Source organism: Glossina fuscipes, unplaced genomic scaffold (genome assembly GCF_014805625.2).
Source record: "Glossina fuscipes isolate IAEA_lab_2018 unplaced genomic scaffold, Yale_Gfus_2 112, whole genome shotgun sequence".
Lineage (NCBI taxonomy): Eukaryota > Metazoa > Arthropoda > Insecta > Diptera > Glossinidae > Glossina > Glossina fuscipes.
Genome location: NW_023998455.1, coordinates 4,415,231 through 4,433,472, shown reverse-complemented (window position 1 = coordinate 4,433,472; position 18,242 = coordinate 4,415,231). Strand labels below are relative to the sequence as shown.

Sequence of the window (18,242 nt, the reverse complement as noted above, 5' to 3'; positions counted from 1 at the left end):
AATTTTAATTACCCTATCATGTATTTTATTGTTACCGGAAGTCAATTATTTTCTTTTGAATATAAAGAGGAAAAATGTAGTTTTTTTTTTTTTAATAATAATATTTATAATATATATCATCAGTTTTTTTTTATATATACGAAAATTGATTTTTTTTTTTGTTTTCAATAAATAGCAGCTAATGAGAATTTAGAAAGAAGAAAAGCAATTTACTAATTTTATTTATATTTTATGCTTAAGAGTTTCTAATGAAAAATTTATTTATTTTTAATTGCACCTAAGCGGTTACAGAAAGAAAATTTGATGTTATTTGTTCTAATTTGTTCCAATTTTTTGTTCGTTTCAAAATAAATATGATTTTTATTTAATAATTTATAGTTTTTATTTCTTTCTTTATATATATTTTTTAAATATACACATTTATTTGTATTCCCCGAACTTATTGGAATCCGAAATATTTGCTTGCGGAAGCGCTTAGAATTTATAAATATTTGAGTTCAACATTCGCTGTTAAACTATTCACTTCGCCTATAGGTCCCCGTGAAGTTGCAAACAGCAGCAATAGATTTTTGAATCGAGTAACGAAAGTTTCACAAACAGCCAATTTGTCCGAAATCTTCGGGCAATCCAACTATGAAAAGAAGAAAATGGAGAGAGAGAAGTACAGTTAACGAAATCAATTGTTAGCCGTAGTCCGTCTCTTGGTCACTTTTCTATATCGATTGAGGAAATGAATAAGACTTCCATTCTAGGACGTATCAATCGATCTCACAAAACGTCCTTCTTATCAAGAAGCCATCAACAAATAATATGACTCGAAATTTGATTCATTTCCATAATCGATAGAGAAGAGTGGCTACGTTCGTAGATCTATGAATAAGTCCTAGGCTTGAAATTTGATTTATTTTCTTAATCGATACCGAAACGCGGCCAAGAGTGGCCGAATACGGCTAACAACTGACACTCGATGTCGTTAGCTGCATTCTTTTCTCTCCCTCTCTCGTTTTCTTTCCTCTCTTGTATATTAAAAACGTGAAGTACTTTCGATCGTTAATGGAAAATTGCCAGTTCGCTTTACTTCTCTAGGATATACAATAAAGCAGGATTGAGCGAACATCTGCCGTTAACTTTTTCTTGTATTAAATGTTTCTCGAGTTTTTCATTTAAAGCTAGAACTTTGCATAACACAACAAATGTAGGGACCGATTGAGATTCTTCTTTCTCTCTGTCCATATTAAAGGGAAATCGTACGATCACCCTAGGCGAAATTAATAGATGCCCAGTTTTCTGATAAGCTAATGACATGTGCTTTGATAGGAATTTGAAAGATCGGCTTTCAAGATGCTTCCCCATCATTAATAGGTTCATATCGGACTTTGTATAATTTTTTCAACTTATTACTAAAACGGGAAAAAAAGTTTTTTTTGTTAATTTTCTCTAAATAATGTAGAAAAAAAAATTATTTCTTTTATCAAGTCATATGCTCCTAATCTCAGCTATTCGAGCGATCACCACTACAAGTATTCACTCTTAACGGAATATGTTAATTCAAAAAATTCAGTTTAATAATTATTTCGAACATTTTATTTTTTTTAATTAAAAAATATTTTATTAAACCAATAATAACAACAAATAAGCAAATGAGATAAATGATAAAAAATATTTTTTCCTATTATTTTTATATTTATTTTTATATTATTTAGAAACAGAAAATTTAAAATAAATAAAAAAAACAAACAAACAAAAAAAAAAAAGGAAATTAAATGCAATAACCAGAACAACAACAAGCAGCAACAATATTAAGCCCAATTCAATAAATATCTATATTATAAATATGAACAAAATCGTAGGCAGGAAATCGTGCGGTGGTGGTAAAACACACAAAACAAAAACAAAAAAAAAAAAAAAATTTAAAAAAAAGAAGCGTAAACAAATAGTAAATATTTTATAAACTATAGCTATAGAAACGAAAACAAAAAGCAACAAATCGAACGGACATACCGACTGACAATGTGACTAATATTAACTTAAATTTAATGATATTTGTACTCTTTTACCAACACAAACATGCATATACGTATAGAACTATTCTGTAGTAGATATTTATGAGGAAAACAAAATAATAATAAAATAATAAACAAATATAAAAAATATTTAACAAAAAAAAATAAATAAATAAATAATATAATATAACAATAACCGTAAATACAAAAAAAAAAAAAATTATAAAAATATTTTAGTTATTATATATAACATGTATATATATGTACGCATGTATATGTATATATATGCATACATATATATATATATACAGAAAATCAATATAATTAATATTAAATTTGTTTCATAAATTATCATTACGCATATAACATTTACCGGTGGTCATTTTATTCTCCATCTACTAGTAATCATATTTGTAACGTATATATTGTATTTGTATTATAATCTCATTTTTCTATTGTACATCATATTTCGATCATTAGCATTGTCATCATCATCATCATCATCGTTATCATCATCATCATCACCAACGTCATCATCATCATCATCATCATCGTGAACATGAACACTATATGATACACAACATACAATCAATATTACCAAAAACAACAACAACAACAAAAAACTGTAACTAAAAAAAAATTTTAAAAAGAAAAAAAAACAAATTTAAATATTATTTATAATATTTATAAATAAAAGTGAACGAAGAAAACGGAAAACAAGGAAAAAATATTTTTTCTTTTTTTTGTTAGTAACGTATTACAAACAAGTAAAAATATTAGAGGGAGTGGGGAGGGGGAGAGTTGGGGCTACGGCTCATTATTAAATGTCCTGCATCACTTCGCTTGATGCAGTTATTCATATTAAGACTTCTGCAAAATAAGATGGACAAGAGAAGCAGTCGACAAAGCCGTTCAATTCGAATCATTTTCGATAGGGTTCGACCTCGGCGGTATATCAAATATCATCAAAATATATCAAAAATTTGCAGTCTGGAGGATGGACACAAAAAACCACAAGAACAGCGTAAAGCGGTTCGATCCAAAATATATTAAATAGCTTTCGTCCTTGGGCCAAAATAGGTTGATGGACCAAATTTCATCAAAATATCTCAAAAATTGAGTGCAAGAACAAAGGGCAGCGTGACAGCCAAGCTTAAAGCGCTTTGATCCGAACAATTTTGAATAGGTTTTGCCCTTGGGCCAAAACACGAAACATGACGTACGACCTGTAAGTCAAAACAGAGGAAGGGATAAGCTTAGATTGATTCAAAAACTGGTGCGGAATCGTTCGGTATAATAAAACTTGCGTCTGACTCAAGTCCTCCTGAGTGTCGCATACATTCGCATAAATTTGTACCGCAAGTAATTGAAGGTACAAATAATTAAAAAAGGGTTTAGGGAATTATTCAATTGATGTGAAATGCAACAGTGCGCACAAGTAATACTCGAGGCGCGTATTTACTGCCTTTCAGCTCAAAGTTCCCCTTTCACGTTTGCTATTCCCCTAAACATTCTATTAAAACTTTCGCTTATTTCTCTTAGTTCGATATTCATTATTGATATCTTCCGAAGTCGGCCAATTCCATTTTTTGTTTTGAGTTTGCTTCTTGCCTGTAATCTACAGTTTCTCTCACAAAGCATGTAAAGGGTTTACTTTATTCTTCTCAGGTATCGCTTTATCGGATCTTGTTATCGATCGTATGCTATTGTACGATGTATTGGGATTTTTCCTTCCTGTTACGCTATTACGTGAACAGTTTGTGATGTCATCAGTGTATGTATAAAAAAAAAAAACAAAGCAAGTAAGAGGAAGAAATGTGAGTAAAGAAAAAAACAAATTAGAAGTAATAAGTAAAATGCAAGCTGAAGCAGAAAAAAAGAAAAACACGAACGAAAGTGAATGGCAGCTTTCTATAGGAAATCGTTCAAAAATCAAATATAGAATACAAGTGGAAAGTCTTACTGCCGTGTCTATTGCAGTTTACAAGGACATGATGTGATTTCAATATTTTTGCCCGAATTTGAATTTGCACGGTAACCTAACTTTAATGGACCGGCAAATGGGCACGTCCCATTGGATTCAGAATTTGTTATCGATCAAAAATATTTATATACATATTTTCCAATTTTTTCCATTATTATACCCACCACTGTAAGGTGGGGGTGTACTAACTTTGTTTTTTCCCATAATGTATGTAACTCCCAAAAGGAAACTTCAGAGACCCTTTCAAGTATATATATTCTTGATCAACGCGAAATTTTGAGATAATGTAGCCATGTCGGTCCGTCTGTGGAAAAAAAACTTCAGAGTCCCTACAAAGTATATATATTCTTGAGTAATGCGAAATTCTGAGATAATGTAGCCATGTCGGTCCGTCTGTGGAAAAAGAACTTGCGAGACGCTATAAAGTTTACATATTCTTGATCGCCGCGAAATTCAGAGTTGGTTTAGCGATACCTGTCCGTCCGCGTGTTTGTCTTGTCGGCACTCTTCTGGTCGCAAAAACCAAAATATCGTCTTCAAATTTAGTGGAAACATTGGAAGTTTCTGCACGCAGGTTAGTATTGAAAATCCGCCAAATCGGTTGGAGCGGTAGCGCGCAGTGGAGTGTAAACTGAACGCAACTCCGCCCTTTTTAAAAAAAAATTTTTAGATTTTTGCTCGTTACTTGGAAATTATAAAAGTTAGAAGGTTGAAATTTTCCAAATTTACTTTACGAACTACTCTAGCCCTTACGTGCAAAAATGGAGCACATCCGGTATGCCCATGTCCCGTTACAAGTGATTAAATTTTTTTTCTCACTTTTTTAAGGTTTTATGCTTATTTATCATAAGGTAAACAAGGCCGAATGTTTAAAACTGTTTACTATTTATACAACACCTCAGATGAAGATATATTATCGCCCTAAAAGTGGGTTAATGCTAAAATGAATATGGTAGACATCGCGATTACTTTTTTCTTAACAATACTAGCGATATGGGTATCAAATAAAAGAACTTGAAGAGTAGAATGCGAAAAACATGGTGGTGGGTATGCGAGATTCGTCGCCCCCCGAATATAACTTCCTTACTTCTTTTTTTTTATTATAATAATAACTTTTTCCTTTTTTTCTTCTTGTTGAGTTAATGTATGGGTGTGTGCGTGGATTTTCCCCTTTATGGGTCTCAGAGTAGCGGTAGAAAGAGAATGCATCATTTTTTTTAAGTTTATGCAAGCGGATTGATGAAAGCATAAACAGGACGATCTCTGTATCAGTTTGCTGTTCGATCAGCAGCAGCAGCGTAGCAGCAAAATCTTCTTCCAATACTTGCATTCAATTAAGAATATTGACAATGTTTTTTTTTTTTAAATTTTCATAATAATGAAATAATTTATTTTTCTTCTTTATAATAAATATTAATATTTTTTTTTTTCAGTATATATAACTAAAATTAATGTATTGAATAATGTTCGCATGTACTTTGCTTTACTAAAAACGTTAAAGCTATAAATAAAGATTCGATTTTTCTTAAATTAATATTTTCGCCTTAAAAGTGTGCAAATTTTTGAGAAGATGTGTGTATTTATAAATATTTATGTCTTTAGCGAATTTTGAACTTAATTTTTGTAAAGCAATTCGCACAATTAATGAATTAATCAAGTTTAAATGATAATTTACAAAGCAAAATGCTGAACTTTTTACATGTCTGACGAAGTTTTTTCCTTTTTTTTTTCGTTTAAACAAAAACAGTCTTTGGACATTTTTTTTTTTTTTTTACAAATTAGTTATAAATAAAATTACAATTTAGAGCGAAAATATTTGTAGGATATTTCTCATCTTTGTTGTTTTTTTTTCAATTTTTGGCCAACAATGGAATAAATTACCTATAGAGCAGTGTTCTTCAAAGTGTTTGTGTGTGTGTGTGTGTGTATGTTTTGTGTGTATTTTATTTTTACCAAGTTTAATATTTTTAGAAAGGGCTTAGATTACTAACTAAAAAAAATTGCATTTAATAATATTTCTCTGACTGGAAAAAGAAAAGAAGAAAACAAAAAAAAAACAAAATGTTGTTTATATATATGGATCAACAAATACGAGAAGAAATGTTTACAAATATTAAAAAGAAGGGACGTAGTAAAGTGAAATAGACTACAATTAATTAATTAAATGATCAACGTGTTTTACAAAATATAAATTTTTTTCTCATTTATTTTAATAAGCAAAAAAAATTAAATATGAATATATTTTCTTAAATGGTTTTTTTTCTCTATAAACATTTGCAAATTGTGTCCTTGATAGATACATATAACAACATACTCCCCTCCCGTCTTCTTACTTTGCTTAACAAACCAAATAAATAATAATAATAATAATAATAAAAAAAATTCAATTCATTGTATTGTAACCTATATTACTGTCAACTCCACCGACACTCTCCGTCTCCGGTACCATGCCATGATTCGCCAATGGAAAACGCCATCTACGTGGTAATACATTACATATACTTTCGTATAAACGCTGATGGAATGTCTTAAATTCCATATCCACAGATTGTGTTTCGCCGAAATTAAAATCTGCTACTTCAACATTAAATCTAAAAGATATATTAAAATTGAATTTTACTTCTATAGTTAATATATACATTACAGTTGAACTTTTACCGGTTACGGCTTTGTACATAATACGAAACACCAAACACAATTAATATAATGGCAATTAATGTGAAAGTAACGGGCACCACGACCACAGACAGTTGAGATTGTTTTTTAACTGTAAATACATAAAAAACACAAATTAATTAATTAATTCACAATTAATTATTCAATTTTAAAAATCCTGATAATTAAAATTTTTCATTAATTTACTGATGAGCGAGTAATTTGTCTTTTTTTATCCGGTTTCGAAATAAAGCGGTTTACCGACAAATACACATTTTTACACGAATTTTTCTTTCGGTTGCGAATACCAAACAAATAAAAAAAATTTTTTTCTCTTTAATTTCCAATATTGATACGTGTCTTACGAGAAATTTATGTATAGACCAACAAAATGCAATTGGGGAAATACCGTGATCAGAAGTCGATTGGCTTATGCCAATGCTAACATGTGTCAAGTAATAACGAACGAAATTCTTGATGTGAATCAAACCCGACAGTTGTGCTAAACATATCTGACATATCTACCGATGAGAGAACTTTTGGCTCAGGTGCACGCTTGGTCGGAGAGAATATGCTTGACTAAATTCTTACACTTTCCCGACATAATCTTGCGCTATTTAAAGTTGCTAAGAAAAACATTGTTTTATCTATATAGTCGTCCTCAAATGGGTTCGGTAAACTCAATTTCAAACATACTCTTACCTTCGTAAATGTTAATCGTCACTTGGTTAAAGATTTGAGAAACCTCGTTGCGTATAAAAAACAATATGGTTTTACTTTCCGAATAGTAACGTTTAAAATTAATTTTACACTCTTTTATACTATAGAAGAATGGACAAGATTCGTTACCAGTTGAATTGTAAGGAGCTAAAAAATTGAAATGGAAATATAACAAAAAATACGGATTTCAAAATTTTGCAAAAGATACAACATTTACCATCATAAACCAAATAACAATATTCAAAATTGGGCGAGCCTTTACATTTAACCTCCATATTTAAAATGTCGCCGTGTTCTAGCCAAGTTTTACTGGATACCGAAAAATTGCTAATAGCATCTACAGATACAAGAAAGAAGAGCAATTGCAATTTAATTAGAATAACAATGAAATGTTTCTGTCAAAAGTCAAGTAACCTTTTGGCTTAATTTCGCGCTTATAATAGCCCTGGATAAGGTAGTCATCATCATCATCGTTATGACTTATTTCTTTGGTAGCGCAATTAAGTGGCGATGTTAACATGAGATATGATGTCGAAGTGCTTAACTCTTGCTGCTCTGCTGTTATAAAATTAGGATTTAAATGGGGATTTATTGTTACCGCCGATAAATTGAAAGAATTTCTAATTAAATCCATCGACTGTTGCTCCGGTTGCTGGCGCTCGGTTGATTGATTTACCAAATTATTATTACTGGCATCTATTAGCGGGGATGATAATGCGTCTCGTTTTCTTTTCTTTATCATTTCAATGCTGCCCGTTGTGCCCGTAGAATTGCTACTTGCAATTGTCGCTGCCATCGAGGTAGAATTAATAAATGGCTTTATTGTACTGGTGGTGAGAACGTTAGGGTTCTTTGTCGAAGCGGTAATGATGGGCTTCGGGGTAGTGGTCGTTGTCGTAGTAGTAGTAGTAGTAGTAGCAGCGGTAGTGTTCGGGGTGATGCTGGTACTACTAGTAGTGGGGGCCGGTGTAGTAGTAGTTGTTGTAGTTGTAGTAATTGGTTTCTTTTTAAATGAAGCCATCACTACAGCTTCAATAATGTAAGTTTGATTAGTTTGATTATAAACGGCCTCATAGCTTAACCCTTTCGTTACACCTAAATAGGTGCAATTTTGATACCAATATGTCATTACATAGGTTGCATTTCTGCTTAAATACTCTTGATCTTCATTCGGTAATATAATTGTATGATTAACTGGTATCTTTGTCGCGACAAATTCATTTTTACGTTTAACTCCACTTTGAAGATAACCTAATTCACCGCCCAATATATTTGTCACTTTTAGATTTGTGCTTTGTTGACCCACGTTTATCCAAATATTGAGCAATGATGAAAATTGTTTCTCAACAATTACACGAATCCTATAAACATCCAAACTAGTTTTATTCATAGGATACTGAATCGTCCAATTCGAGATAGACTGATTTGCAGCAATTGTCTGAAAATGATAAAAAAAAATAATATTAAATAAAAAAAAAATTAAAAAAATTGTTAAGAATTTTTTTATTTAGTTTTTATGAAATATTATTATTATTATTTAATCACATCTATCTCCTTATATTTAATTAATCAAATTACCTGATTTTAAGTGATCGGGTTTAACGATATAATAAGAAAATTCTTGTGTAAAATCATTTCCATTGCAAATCATCTCATTTTAATGAATTTCAAAAATGCATAAGACACCAACAAACGATAAAACACAATCTATTCTTTTCATTTTAACGACTGTGTATGTGTGCACACGATGAGCAAATTAATAATAATGATAAAATTCTATTGACAACACAAAACGAATTTTATTTACATTACAAGACGAATGGGACAATGGGCAGGTAAACTAGCAAAACTCTTAGATAGGTTCCTTTGAGAAACGTGCAGAAAAAAAAACAATGCATAAAAAAATACATACGACATATGATATAGCATTCGGATATATGTTCCGAAAACTTGAAAAATCGTGCAAAATGGGAAAAATTTTAAATATTTTCTTAAAAAAAACCGTGCAAAAAAAGTAAGAATGAAATCCATATCACATATTTGTAAAACAAAAACTATTCAATATTTTTAATTACGCCAAAAAAATAAAAATTAGTGTACTATAAAAACTAATTTCGCAACTAATCATCGGACCAAAAATGCAATCATCTTTCCCAAGTCCTTAAGCTAATGAAAACAACATTTTGACACAATCCTGCGGTCCTGATATTATCCTCCCCGGGAAGTGGCACTCCACATAGAATTGTAAATAAGCAATATATGAAGCAGGGAAATGTAGAAAGTACATTTAGACAATAACGGTCCCAATTGGTATATGGTTAAGTACCCAAAAATATGATTGCATTACATGGAAGAATGGCAATTATAATGATTAAAGTTGAAAACGAAAGGCATTATTAGATTGTATGAAGATGCCGGGTCCACTCCAATAGTGGACCGCTCTTATCGAAGAACATCTCTTAAAGGTTAATCCCGATAAATCGTAGAAATATACATTTGACGGTTACACAGAAATGTAAAAATTTTAAAAATAAATTCCCAATGGAAGAGGCAACCCTTTCCAATCATACTATGAAAAAGGTATCTAGATTACGATATTTAACGTAATGTTTGAAGGAGCATCCCAAAAAGCCTTGGACAAGTTAATATTATGCAAGAATGTAACGATCGTGTTAACCATTCACTGCAATTGATTGATAGTGGATTCAGAAAAGGCGAACATCGCCTCAATATAAGATATGTGTAAACACATATTGGTAACATGGACCATTCTCAGCGTACCATAAACCTTACACCCACATATTGGGTTAACATATCTAACAAATGGAAAGTCTTTATCAATAACTGCACCTAAGCATCTATGACCAGAAATCTTATTCAATTTCATTATTATTAAGGTATAGTCCCGGATACGAAGGAAATTCAGAAATCATAGGCGGTTGCTTTTAATGCTTAGATTTATATTGAACCTATTTTCAGAGATTCACTATAGTACGGGTCCTAGAGACCCATTAACACATCGCACAGGAGTCTGATCAGATATTCTCTCCTCATAACACAGCAGAGAGACGTCTTCTACGTAAAGTAGTGCATCACATGTTTCAGAATTCATCTGCAGCTTAACAGAAGTGATTCCAGACCCCGACTTAATCTGCAATAGCAGAAAATAAAAGAAGACAACTCAATTTATCTCCCTTAAAATGGACAAATGTGTAGGCTGTTAGAGGGGTACGGGAATACAAGATATGTCAGAAGAATTTTGATCGTTATTAACGGCCTCCGTTGGTGATTGGTTTTTGTTTTTTTGTCGTCTATCTAAAGTCTATCATTAGCAACTGTTTTTTTGGTTTCTCAAGTTGCTTACATAACCCTAATTGTGTATTCCCCATAGTGCAATACATCACTAACAAAGTCAAAAATGTAATTTAAAAAAAAAAATTGAATTCGTCCTTGAGCAAAGTAAAAAAAAAAATGGGTATTTGTTCGCCACAGTTATAGTGGACCGTGTTATTTCAAGAACGGATAAAAAAGGATTGTGTAAAAAAAGACTTTGAAAAAAATTGTTACAAATAGTCGGTTATCTGTTATTCCGAGTGCAAAGAGCAATTAATGGGAAAAATGGTAGTCCCTGCAGACAAAATTATTCCTCGTAATGAGGAAATCTTACAAACTTGATTATGATTTGGGAGGAGCATCTCAACTATTACTCAAATGTGTGATGTCAAATAAAATCTTTTCGTATAATTTTTACCAAAATTTTTGTCCTAAGTACAAATTTGGTGGCGCTATATCCACCTCCGTCAACCTCGAAAAGCAGCAATTCTATCAATTAATCTTCCATTCCAATGATGCGCCTTTAAAGACCATCTCTTAGATCGCAAACTTTTCTCAACAGATAAGAGAATAATAAGTCAGTCCACATGACATCTAAGTGACATATCATCGTCAAGCTGTAACACTGCTGATAAACGAGAATTCACTGCAACTGATTTATGAATTCGTATGATGACGAACGTGCGTGCTTTTGTTTATAAACCAAAGTTATAATTAAGCTAAGAATACAATTTACACTGTTTTTTCCCCCTTAACCATTCACTCAGAGAATCTCCCCTGAACGTGCAACCATAATGGTGGTCAATAGGATTTACGGGGACAAGTAGGAAAGGAGGACATACTATATAGCGTATTTCGTATTTATGTCTATCGCAATGTGTGAAGTGAATAAGTTTCAAGAGAGACAGCGTAAATTAAATAGTTTTCGAAAACAATTATATGATTTTAAGTTAATTCATTCGCTTTTGCTCGTTTGCGCGCTGTTATTGCACCGAATAAAGCGACAAAATTGAAACAAATGTTTTCACACACTCGCCATCGCTAGATATAAAATTGAACTTAAATCCATTATTTATTTATTAAATATTTATCGAGATCATAAGTAAAAAAAAGTAAAAAATTTCTTTTATTTAATACCCATATCGCTGGCATTATAAAAAAAAAATTAAACCACCCGGTCGCGGTGTCTACCGTATTCGTTTTAGAATTAACCCATTTTTAGGCAGATCATGTATTTTTATTTGGGGAATGGACAAAATAATTTTCAGCATTGTGTCTTGTGTGCCTTATGATAAATAAGCATAAAATTTCAAAAAAGTGAAAAAAATAACACTTCGGTTTCCCTTTTTTCCGATTTTTACACGTAAAGGAGTGTAATGTAAAGCAAATGTGAAAATTCCCGGCCTTCTAACTTTTATAATTCCTAAGCGAGGAGCAAAAATTCATAAATTTTTGTTAAAAAAAACGGGGATGCGTTCAGTATATCGTAAAATATCAACAACTATATTTTGTTGTATATTTATTGTATTTTTGCGATTTTTGTCGAAAAATTGTTTTTTTGTTGCAAATATCGATTTTTCTGAATAAAGGCAGAGCCTCTTTCCTAAAGTTGACAATGGACGTTCATACGCCATCTTAGCGAGCTACACAATGAGCGTATATCAAGGGACAAGCGAATGGCAGCGATAGTCGTGTCGTACTGATGTCCGACTACATACATTTACTGAATGCTCGGGTAGGTTATTGAACGAAAATTGTGGGATAGGATAGGATTTAAAAAACATTTTCCCAACCGCTATTTAGCAATATCATAAAAATATATGAATTGTACATATTGATTTATCTGCTTAAGCTCTTCTCGCTTAACGAAACTTTGCAACGCATGTTTACAATTTCAGATAAGAAACACATTATTAAATGTATTAAATGATTCATATCAATATAATAAATTGGGGACGTCGACATTGCGGTTTTTATGTTTGTTCTAATTTCAATAAAGGGATTTTTTCGCATTTCTTTAAAGCAATTTTGGTTTACTTTGAAAATGAGCACAATGAGTATCAAATTGAGACGTTTCTCTTTGAATAGAAGCGAAATCTCTGCAAAATCGCTTCAAGATATTAGAATGTGTCAGAATTAATTTGTTCTATGCACAAACGAAATGTTTTTATAAGTACTTATGTATGTAGGGTATATAAATAAATATGTTAAACTTTTTTTTTTTAAAACTCCAAAAATACTGGATTGCTTTTGGAGTAAACGCTATTACAACGTTAATGCACATAATTCTTTATATCTCAATTTACGATCCGACTCCGTCACACCTACTTACCTCGCTATGTAGCGCGTTATCGGACCAATGGTATTTGTAATTGGCCGAACTCGCCAAGCGGCCATCATCATACACAATCGCAGTAATGTTGATTTTATTTCCTATTAGAACAGCTTCAGGCGCTTTGATAACCACATTGTAGGCACCTGAAACTGTAAATACATAAGAAATTCAGTTTTCATTGAAAATTCAACGCTACAAAAATATGATAAGCTTAAAAAGGGCGGTTTTATTCATTGCAATTGTATACGCACCCGAACAAATGACGCCGTAAAATAATACAATTGTAAAAAATTGTTTATAATATAACAACGAATGTTGTTTAACTAACTGCATATTTTTATGGTGACAAGTGACAATCAAGAAAACACGATATATGCCTTGTCTAGATGAATATGCGAATCGCCTCCGGATGGTATGATTTGTCCAATTGCACTTGGCTATTCACAATTGACTAGTATTTGGAAGTTTTAGGAAAAAAAATTGACCGCAAACTTTTCTTTCTTTGCGGAAAATGCAATTATTTTCTTCTTTCGGTTTTTCACTTTCCGTTGTTGTTTTTGTTTTTTCTTAATTTTTCCACAATATTGCCACCAAAGAATGGCTCCTTTAAAATTTTATTTTGGTTTTCGTCAAACTCGAAAAGCATAATTATTGCATTGTATTTAATAAATTAATTCTAAAGATTTTTCTTTTATTTATAACACATTTGTATATAAAAAACTTGGAATTATTTCACGAGCTGTGCGATTAAATGTTTTTTCTTTAAGCAAATTTTAGAACTGACATATTCCAGAGCAGTTAAGATCGATTTGCTTGTGTACTAAAACAGGTATGTTAGCAAATGATTAACAACGTCGTCTTTGAATCTTATCGTATTGCGACAATTATTTTTTTTACTTATACCGTACATATGCATATACTAAAGCTTGTAGTTTTATTGATCCTTAAAATCCTAATGTACATACGCTAAATCGTTAGGTGCAAAAATTGGAACACTTTCTCTGCGAATGACGTATCACCTCGCAACAAAACACGGCCTAACTAAAATATTTGATATTGCTTTATAAAACTGGCAGCACTGCTACCCTGGCAATATAACTCATCAATCAAACTAAAAAAAAAAACCACATAGGCGATATCTATACCATACTGTTGCCACGACTACTAAACAAGTCTGCAGGATGTCTAAAGATATTAATCCTAAAGAAGCTATTGTTAAGACAGCTTACGCTGATGTTAATAAGTTCGGTCAAAATGGGGAATTTGATAAATCCATGAAGGCTGTCAATCGAAGTAAGTATAAAACATGAGTGTTATGTCTTTTTGACCATTTCAAACTTCGACGCATTATTTTCTAGTCCTCGCTGTTGCCCCAGACGATCACACAGCTCTTCACTGCAAAATTATTTGCTTAATACAGTTAACAAAATTCGAAGAAGCATTGAAATTTATTGAAAAAAATCGCTTGGTAACATTAATCTTTGAAAAGGCCTACTGCGAATACCGGCTAAATAAACCAAATTTGGCTTTAAAGACCATCGATGATGCAAATTTGCCTGTTTTGCCTCCGAATCTTAAGGAGTTGCGTACTCAAGTTTTGTATCGTTTGGAACGTTATGACGAATGTTTCGAGTCATATAAAGATATCATTAAGCATACCAATGATTATTACGAAGACGAACGACGCACTAATTTTAAAGCGGTAGCAGCTAATTTAGCTTTAGATACCAACAATGTGATACCAGAAATACCGGAAGATACTTATGAACAATACTTTAACGGATCTTTCATATTGTCGATTCGTCAAAGGTATTCAGAAGCTGAAAAAAAATTGCGCGTTAGTGAGAAGTTGTGCAGAGAAAGTTTAGAGGAAGACGGCGCCTCTGAAGAAGAGATCAGGGAAGAAATGGACATCATTAAGGTTCAAACTGCTTATTGTATGCAAATGCAAGGCAAAACCAAAGAAGCTGCTGCAATTTATGCGGACGTGTTACGCAACAAACCGAAAGATCCCGCTCTTATTGCTGTGGCCAGCAATAATTTGGTAGTAATTAATAAAGATCAACATGTTTTTGATTCGAAAAAAAAGATACGTGCTGCCATGGCAGATGCTTGTGAGCACAAATTGACGGCACGACAGAAAAAAGCTGTTGCTCTTAATAATTGTCTTCTAGCATTGTTTACCAACGCCAGTGATCAGATACATCAAATAAGCACGAAGTTAGCGGAACAATATCCTGATATGTGCTTTCAGTCTCTACTTATCAGAGCCGTTCAATTCACCAAGGATAAGAAGCACAAAGAGGCCGTAGAATTGCTTCAAAAGCACGCAGCTAGTACTGCGAATAAAGAAGAAGCTTTTGCCAGCAAATTCGCTATCGTCCAATTTTTACTTGTTCAAGGTGCCCGTAAGGAAGCTATAGATGTTTTATTATCTTTGGGCGAGGCCAAATATAAACCCGGGATAGTGTCGGCCCTGGTCACTTTATATTTGGGTATGAATAATAAACCAGCTGCATCTGAATTGCTGCGCACTGCCGTTGATTGGTATAAGAAGAACAATGTAAGTAGCGGCGATTTGTCTGATATGTGGCGTCAGGCTGCTGAATTTCATTTACGAGGAGGAGCCACGGAAACTGCTGCTAGCTCTTTAGAGGAATTACTCAAATTGAAACCCAACGACGTGAGAGTTTTGGCTCAACTGGTTATAGCCTATGCTCAGTGTAACCCACAGAAAGCTTTAGAGGTAAGCAAAAAATTACCTAAACTGGAGACTCTTACCACAGCTTCCGAAATCGATGCATTGGAAGCGGCCAACTGGGTAATGTCCACCAAAGCCGCGAAGAAATCGGCAAATGCGAAAATTGACCAGTCGCCTGGCACGCCAGTGGTTGAAAAGAAAAAGTGTCATAAACGGAAGCGGAAAGGCAAACTACCCAAAAATTACAATGCTGAGATACCACCAGATCCCGAAAGATGGTTGCCGAAGTATGAACGCACTGGTTTCCGCAAGAAACGTGACCGCCGCGCCAAGGATATTATTAAAGGCTCTCAGGGCATGTCCAGCCAAGCAGCTGAGCAATAGTAAGATTCCATGGTCAAATTTAATAAAAAATTTACTTATCTATTAAATCTTTCAGTGATATGTCTAATCGGGCTAACCTGAATAAGAGTTCGCCAGCTACTCCAGCTTATCAGGAGCCTACTCCAGGACCACGTCAACAGCACCGTAAAGGTGGGCAAAAAAAAAGAAAAGGTGGCCGTTTTTAAAAAGAAACATTCATCGGTATTCCTTTGGTCTCTTTTTATGTAATTTAATTAAAAATGCAATTAAATTTACTCCTCTTTTTCTTCTTTATTGGACTTATCCTCAGATGAAGGAGGGTTTTCGTCATTTCGCACATCGTAACTATGTAATGGCAGTGTTTCAAGCCAATTTAATAGCGGCTTCTCTTTATACTCCGTTTCATAAATATTTGCAAGGATTTTTTGCTCTACAAATTGTTGAATTTCCTGTTCATGATTTTCCCAAGTTAAGGGATTGTGTATGCCATCCTTCCCGTAACGTTCATTGTAACGTTCGTAATGGACTGTATCTAGTACCAAACCCAGACCAGGAGCCATAGGTAAATCTAATCTCTCCTCAGAGAGAGCTTTGTTTAACGTTGAGAAGTCTGTGTGACCGCGTACAATAGCGACTGTTAGACCAACCATTTTACGAATTTGATGTAACATAAAACTTTGCCCTTTTACCTTGACAGTTATAAATTCTGCATTGTGAGGGCTCAGGAAAGGATCGGAACATGTAAAAGACATTATAAATCGTTTAGATGATGGATCAAAGTAGTTTCTGTAATCGAGAGATAATGAAAAACTTCATCATTCATGCTACAATGATTCGACTTACTTGCGACTTGTGAAATTGTGAAAATTTTTTGTACCCTCAAATTTCTGTAAGATATCTTTAGCTTTCAGCAATTGCTCTGTTGATAAGCGAAAAGTTTCGTAATTGGCATTCGCTTCAAAATCAGCAAAGGCTATACTTGGCATCGTATAGGTATAAGTACGAGCATCACATTGGCCCTTAGCATTGAATCCCTTGGTAACGCGCTCTACGGCAAAAAGGCGTATTTGCTCAGGTAAATCGTCATTGAAAGCTTTGATATTCAAAGCTTCCGCTAGAAGAATGAGTTTTCTTTAATGTTTTTCATCAACATATACTTTTGCTTGTGCTTTACGCAATTTTAATGAGCACACTTGCCGTGCGGCAGAAACTCCTTTATCAGTCCGAGCAGCTCTTTGAAAAGAAGCCATTTGTGCCTGGCCATAAGCGTCATTCGATATCCATTTATGTTTCAAAAGAGCTTTGAATAATTCTTCTTCTATTGTCTCCATTCCAGGATTACGTTGCATTCCGTAGTAATTCGCTCCCGAATAGCTTAACAAAATTGCACATTTCTTACGTTTTATTTTTTCAACTGAAGAATCAATTGCCGCTCTTTTCGCCTCAGTACATTTCCGTTCATCTTCAGTTTCCCAATTCACCCATTTTCTACGTTTTAATTTTTGTTTCAACTTTTTCATCTCATTTACTGACGCTTCTGCCACTTTTCGTTCTTCTTCTCCGATGCGTTTTTGTTGTTCTAACTTTTCCAAAGCTTCAGCCATTGCCGCAGCGAAACCTTTCGTATGCTCAATTGAATGACAAGCGATATCTATCCGGCTTAGGCGTTCTAATCGAATATAGTTGTGGAAGAAAATCTTAAATAATTTTTCTCATGAAAATGAAAATCACTTTAATTAATACCTGCCTTTAAATTCCTCAATAGCTTTCCAAATAATAGCATTTAACCAATAATACAAGAATACACTTCGATTTACTAAAGTGTACACACGTGTACTCGCCTTTATCCTTCTACTCTCTTTAGCAGCTGTTTGAATTAAATTACAGTGTTGCAATGCTGCACTAAAGATTCAATTTAAATAGCGTTTTTTGCTTCTCTGCATACTGGCGTAATATTATTAAGTGATATATTGAGGTGGCTTTATATATCATTCTAAAGTTTTCATGATTACATATTACAGTTACGCTAGGATCTTATTCTAACGACTTTTTAATTAGAATATCAATGCTACGTGTTATGAGAGGTAACAATAACGAATGGCTTTCGTAAATGCCTGGCAATAAACAAAATGGAGAAAAACTCATCCC

At 33.0% G+C, this 18,242-nt stretch overlaps 3 protein-coding genes across 3 annotated transcripts; 1 reads left to right on the top strand and 2 right to left on the bottom strand.

Moving 5' to 3' along the window:
- Positions 1–6,054: 6,054 nt before the first annotated feature.
- LOC119639203 lies at positions 6,055–13,841 on the bottom strand. Its single transcript, XM_038036475.1, has 7 exons — positions 13,282–13,841; positions 13,028–13,179; positions 7,777–8,800; positions 7,580–7,699; positions 7,345–7,509; positions 6,646–6,754; positions 6,055–6,578 (listed from the first exon to the last, which is right to left on the bottom strand). The coding sequence occupies exons 1-7, from the start codon at positions 13,361–13,363 to the stop codon at positions 6,371–6,373; spliced, it is 1,860 nt and encodes a 619-aa protein (XP_037892403.1). The 5' UTR covers positions 13,364–13,841; the 3' UTR covers positions 6,055–6,370.
- Positions 13,842–14,028: 187 nt separating this feature from the next.
- On the top strand, positions 14,029–16,369 carry LOC119639202 (signal recognition particle subunit SRP72). Its single transcript, XM_038036474.1, has 3 exons — positions 14,029–14,323; positions 14,389–16,114; positions 16,171–16,369. The coding sequence occupies exons 1-3, from the start codon at positions 14,212–14,214 to the stop codon at positions 16,298–16,300; spliced, it is 1,968 nt and encodes a 655-aa protein (XP_037892402.1). The 5' UTR covers positions 14,029–14,211; the 3' UTR covers positions 16,301–16,369.
- Positions 16,367–17,943, bottom strand: LOC119639293 (tRNA pseudouridine synthase A). Its single transcript, XM_038036591.1, has 4 exons — positions 17,838–17,943; positions 17,269–17,763; positions 16,938–17,208; positions 16,367–16,880 (listed from the first exon to the last, which is right to left on the bottom strand). The coding sequence occupies exons 1-4, from the start codon at positions 17,875–17,877 to the stop codon at positions 16,367–16,369; spliced, it is 1,320 nt and encodes a 439-aa protein (XP_037892519.1). The 5' UTR covers positions 17,878–17,943.
- Positions 17,944–18,242: the final 299 nt, after the last annotated feature.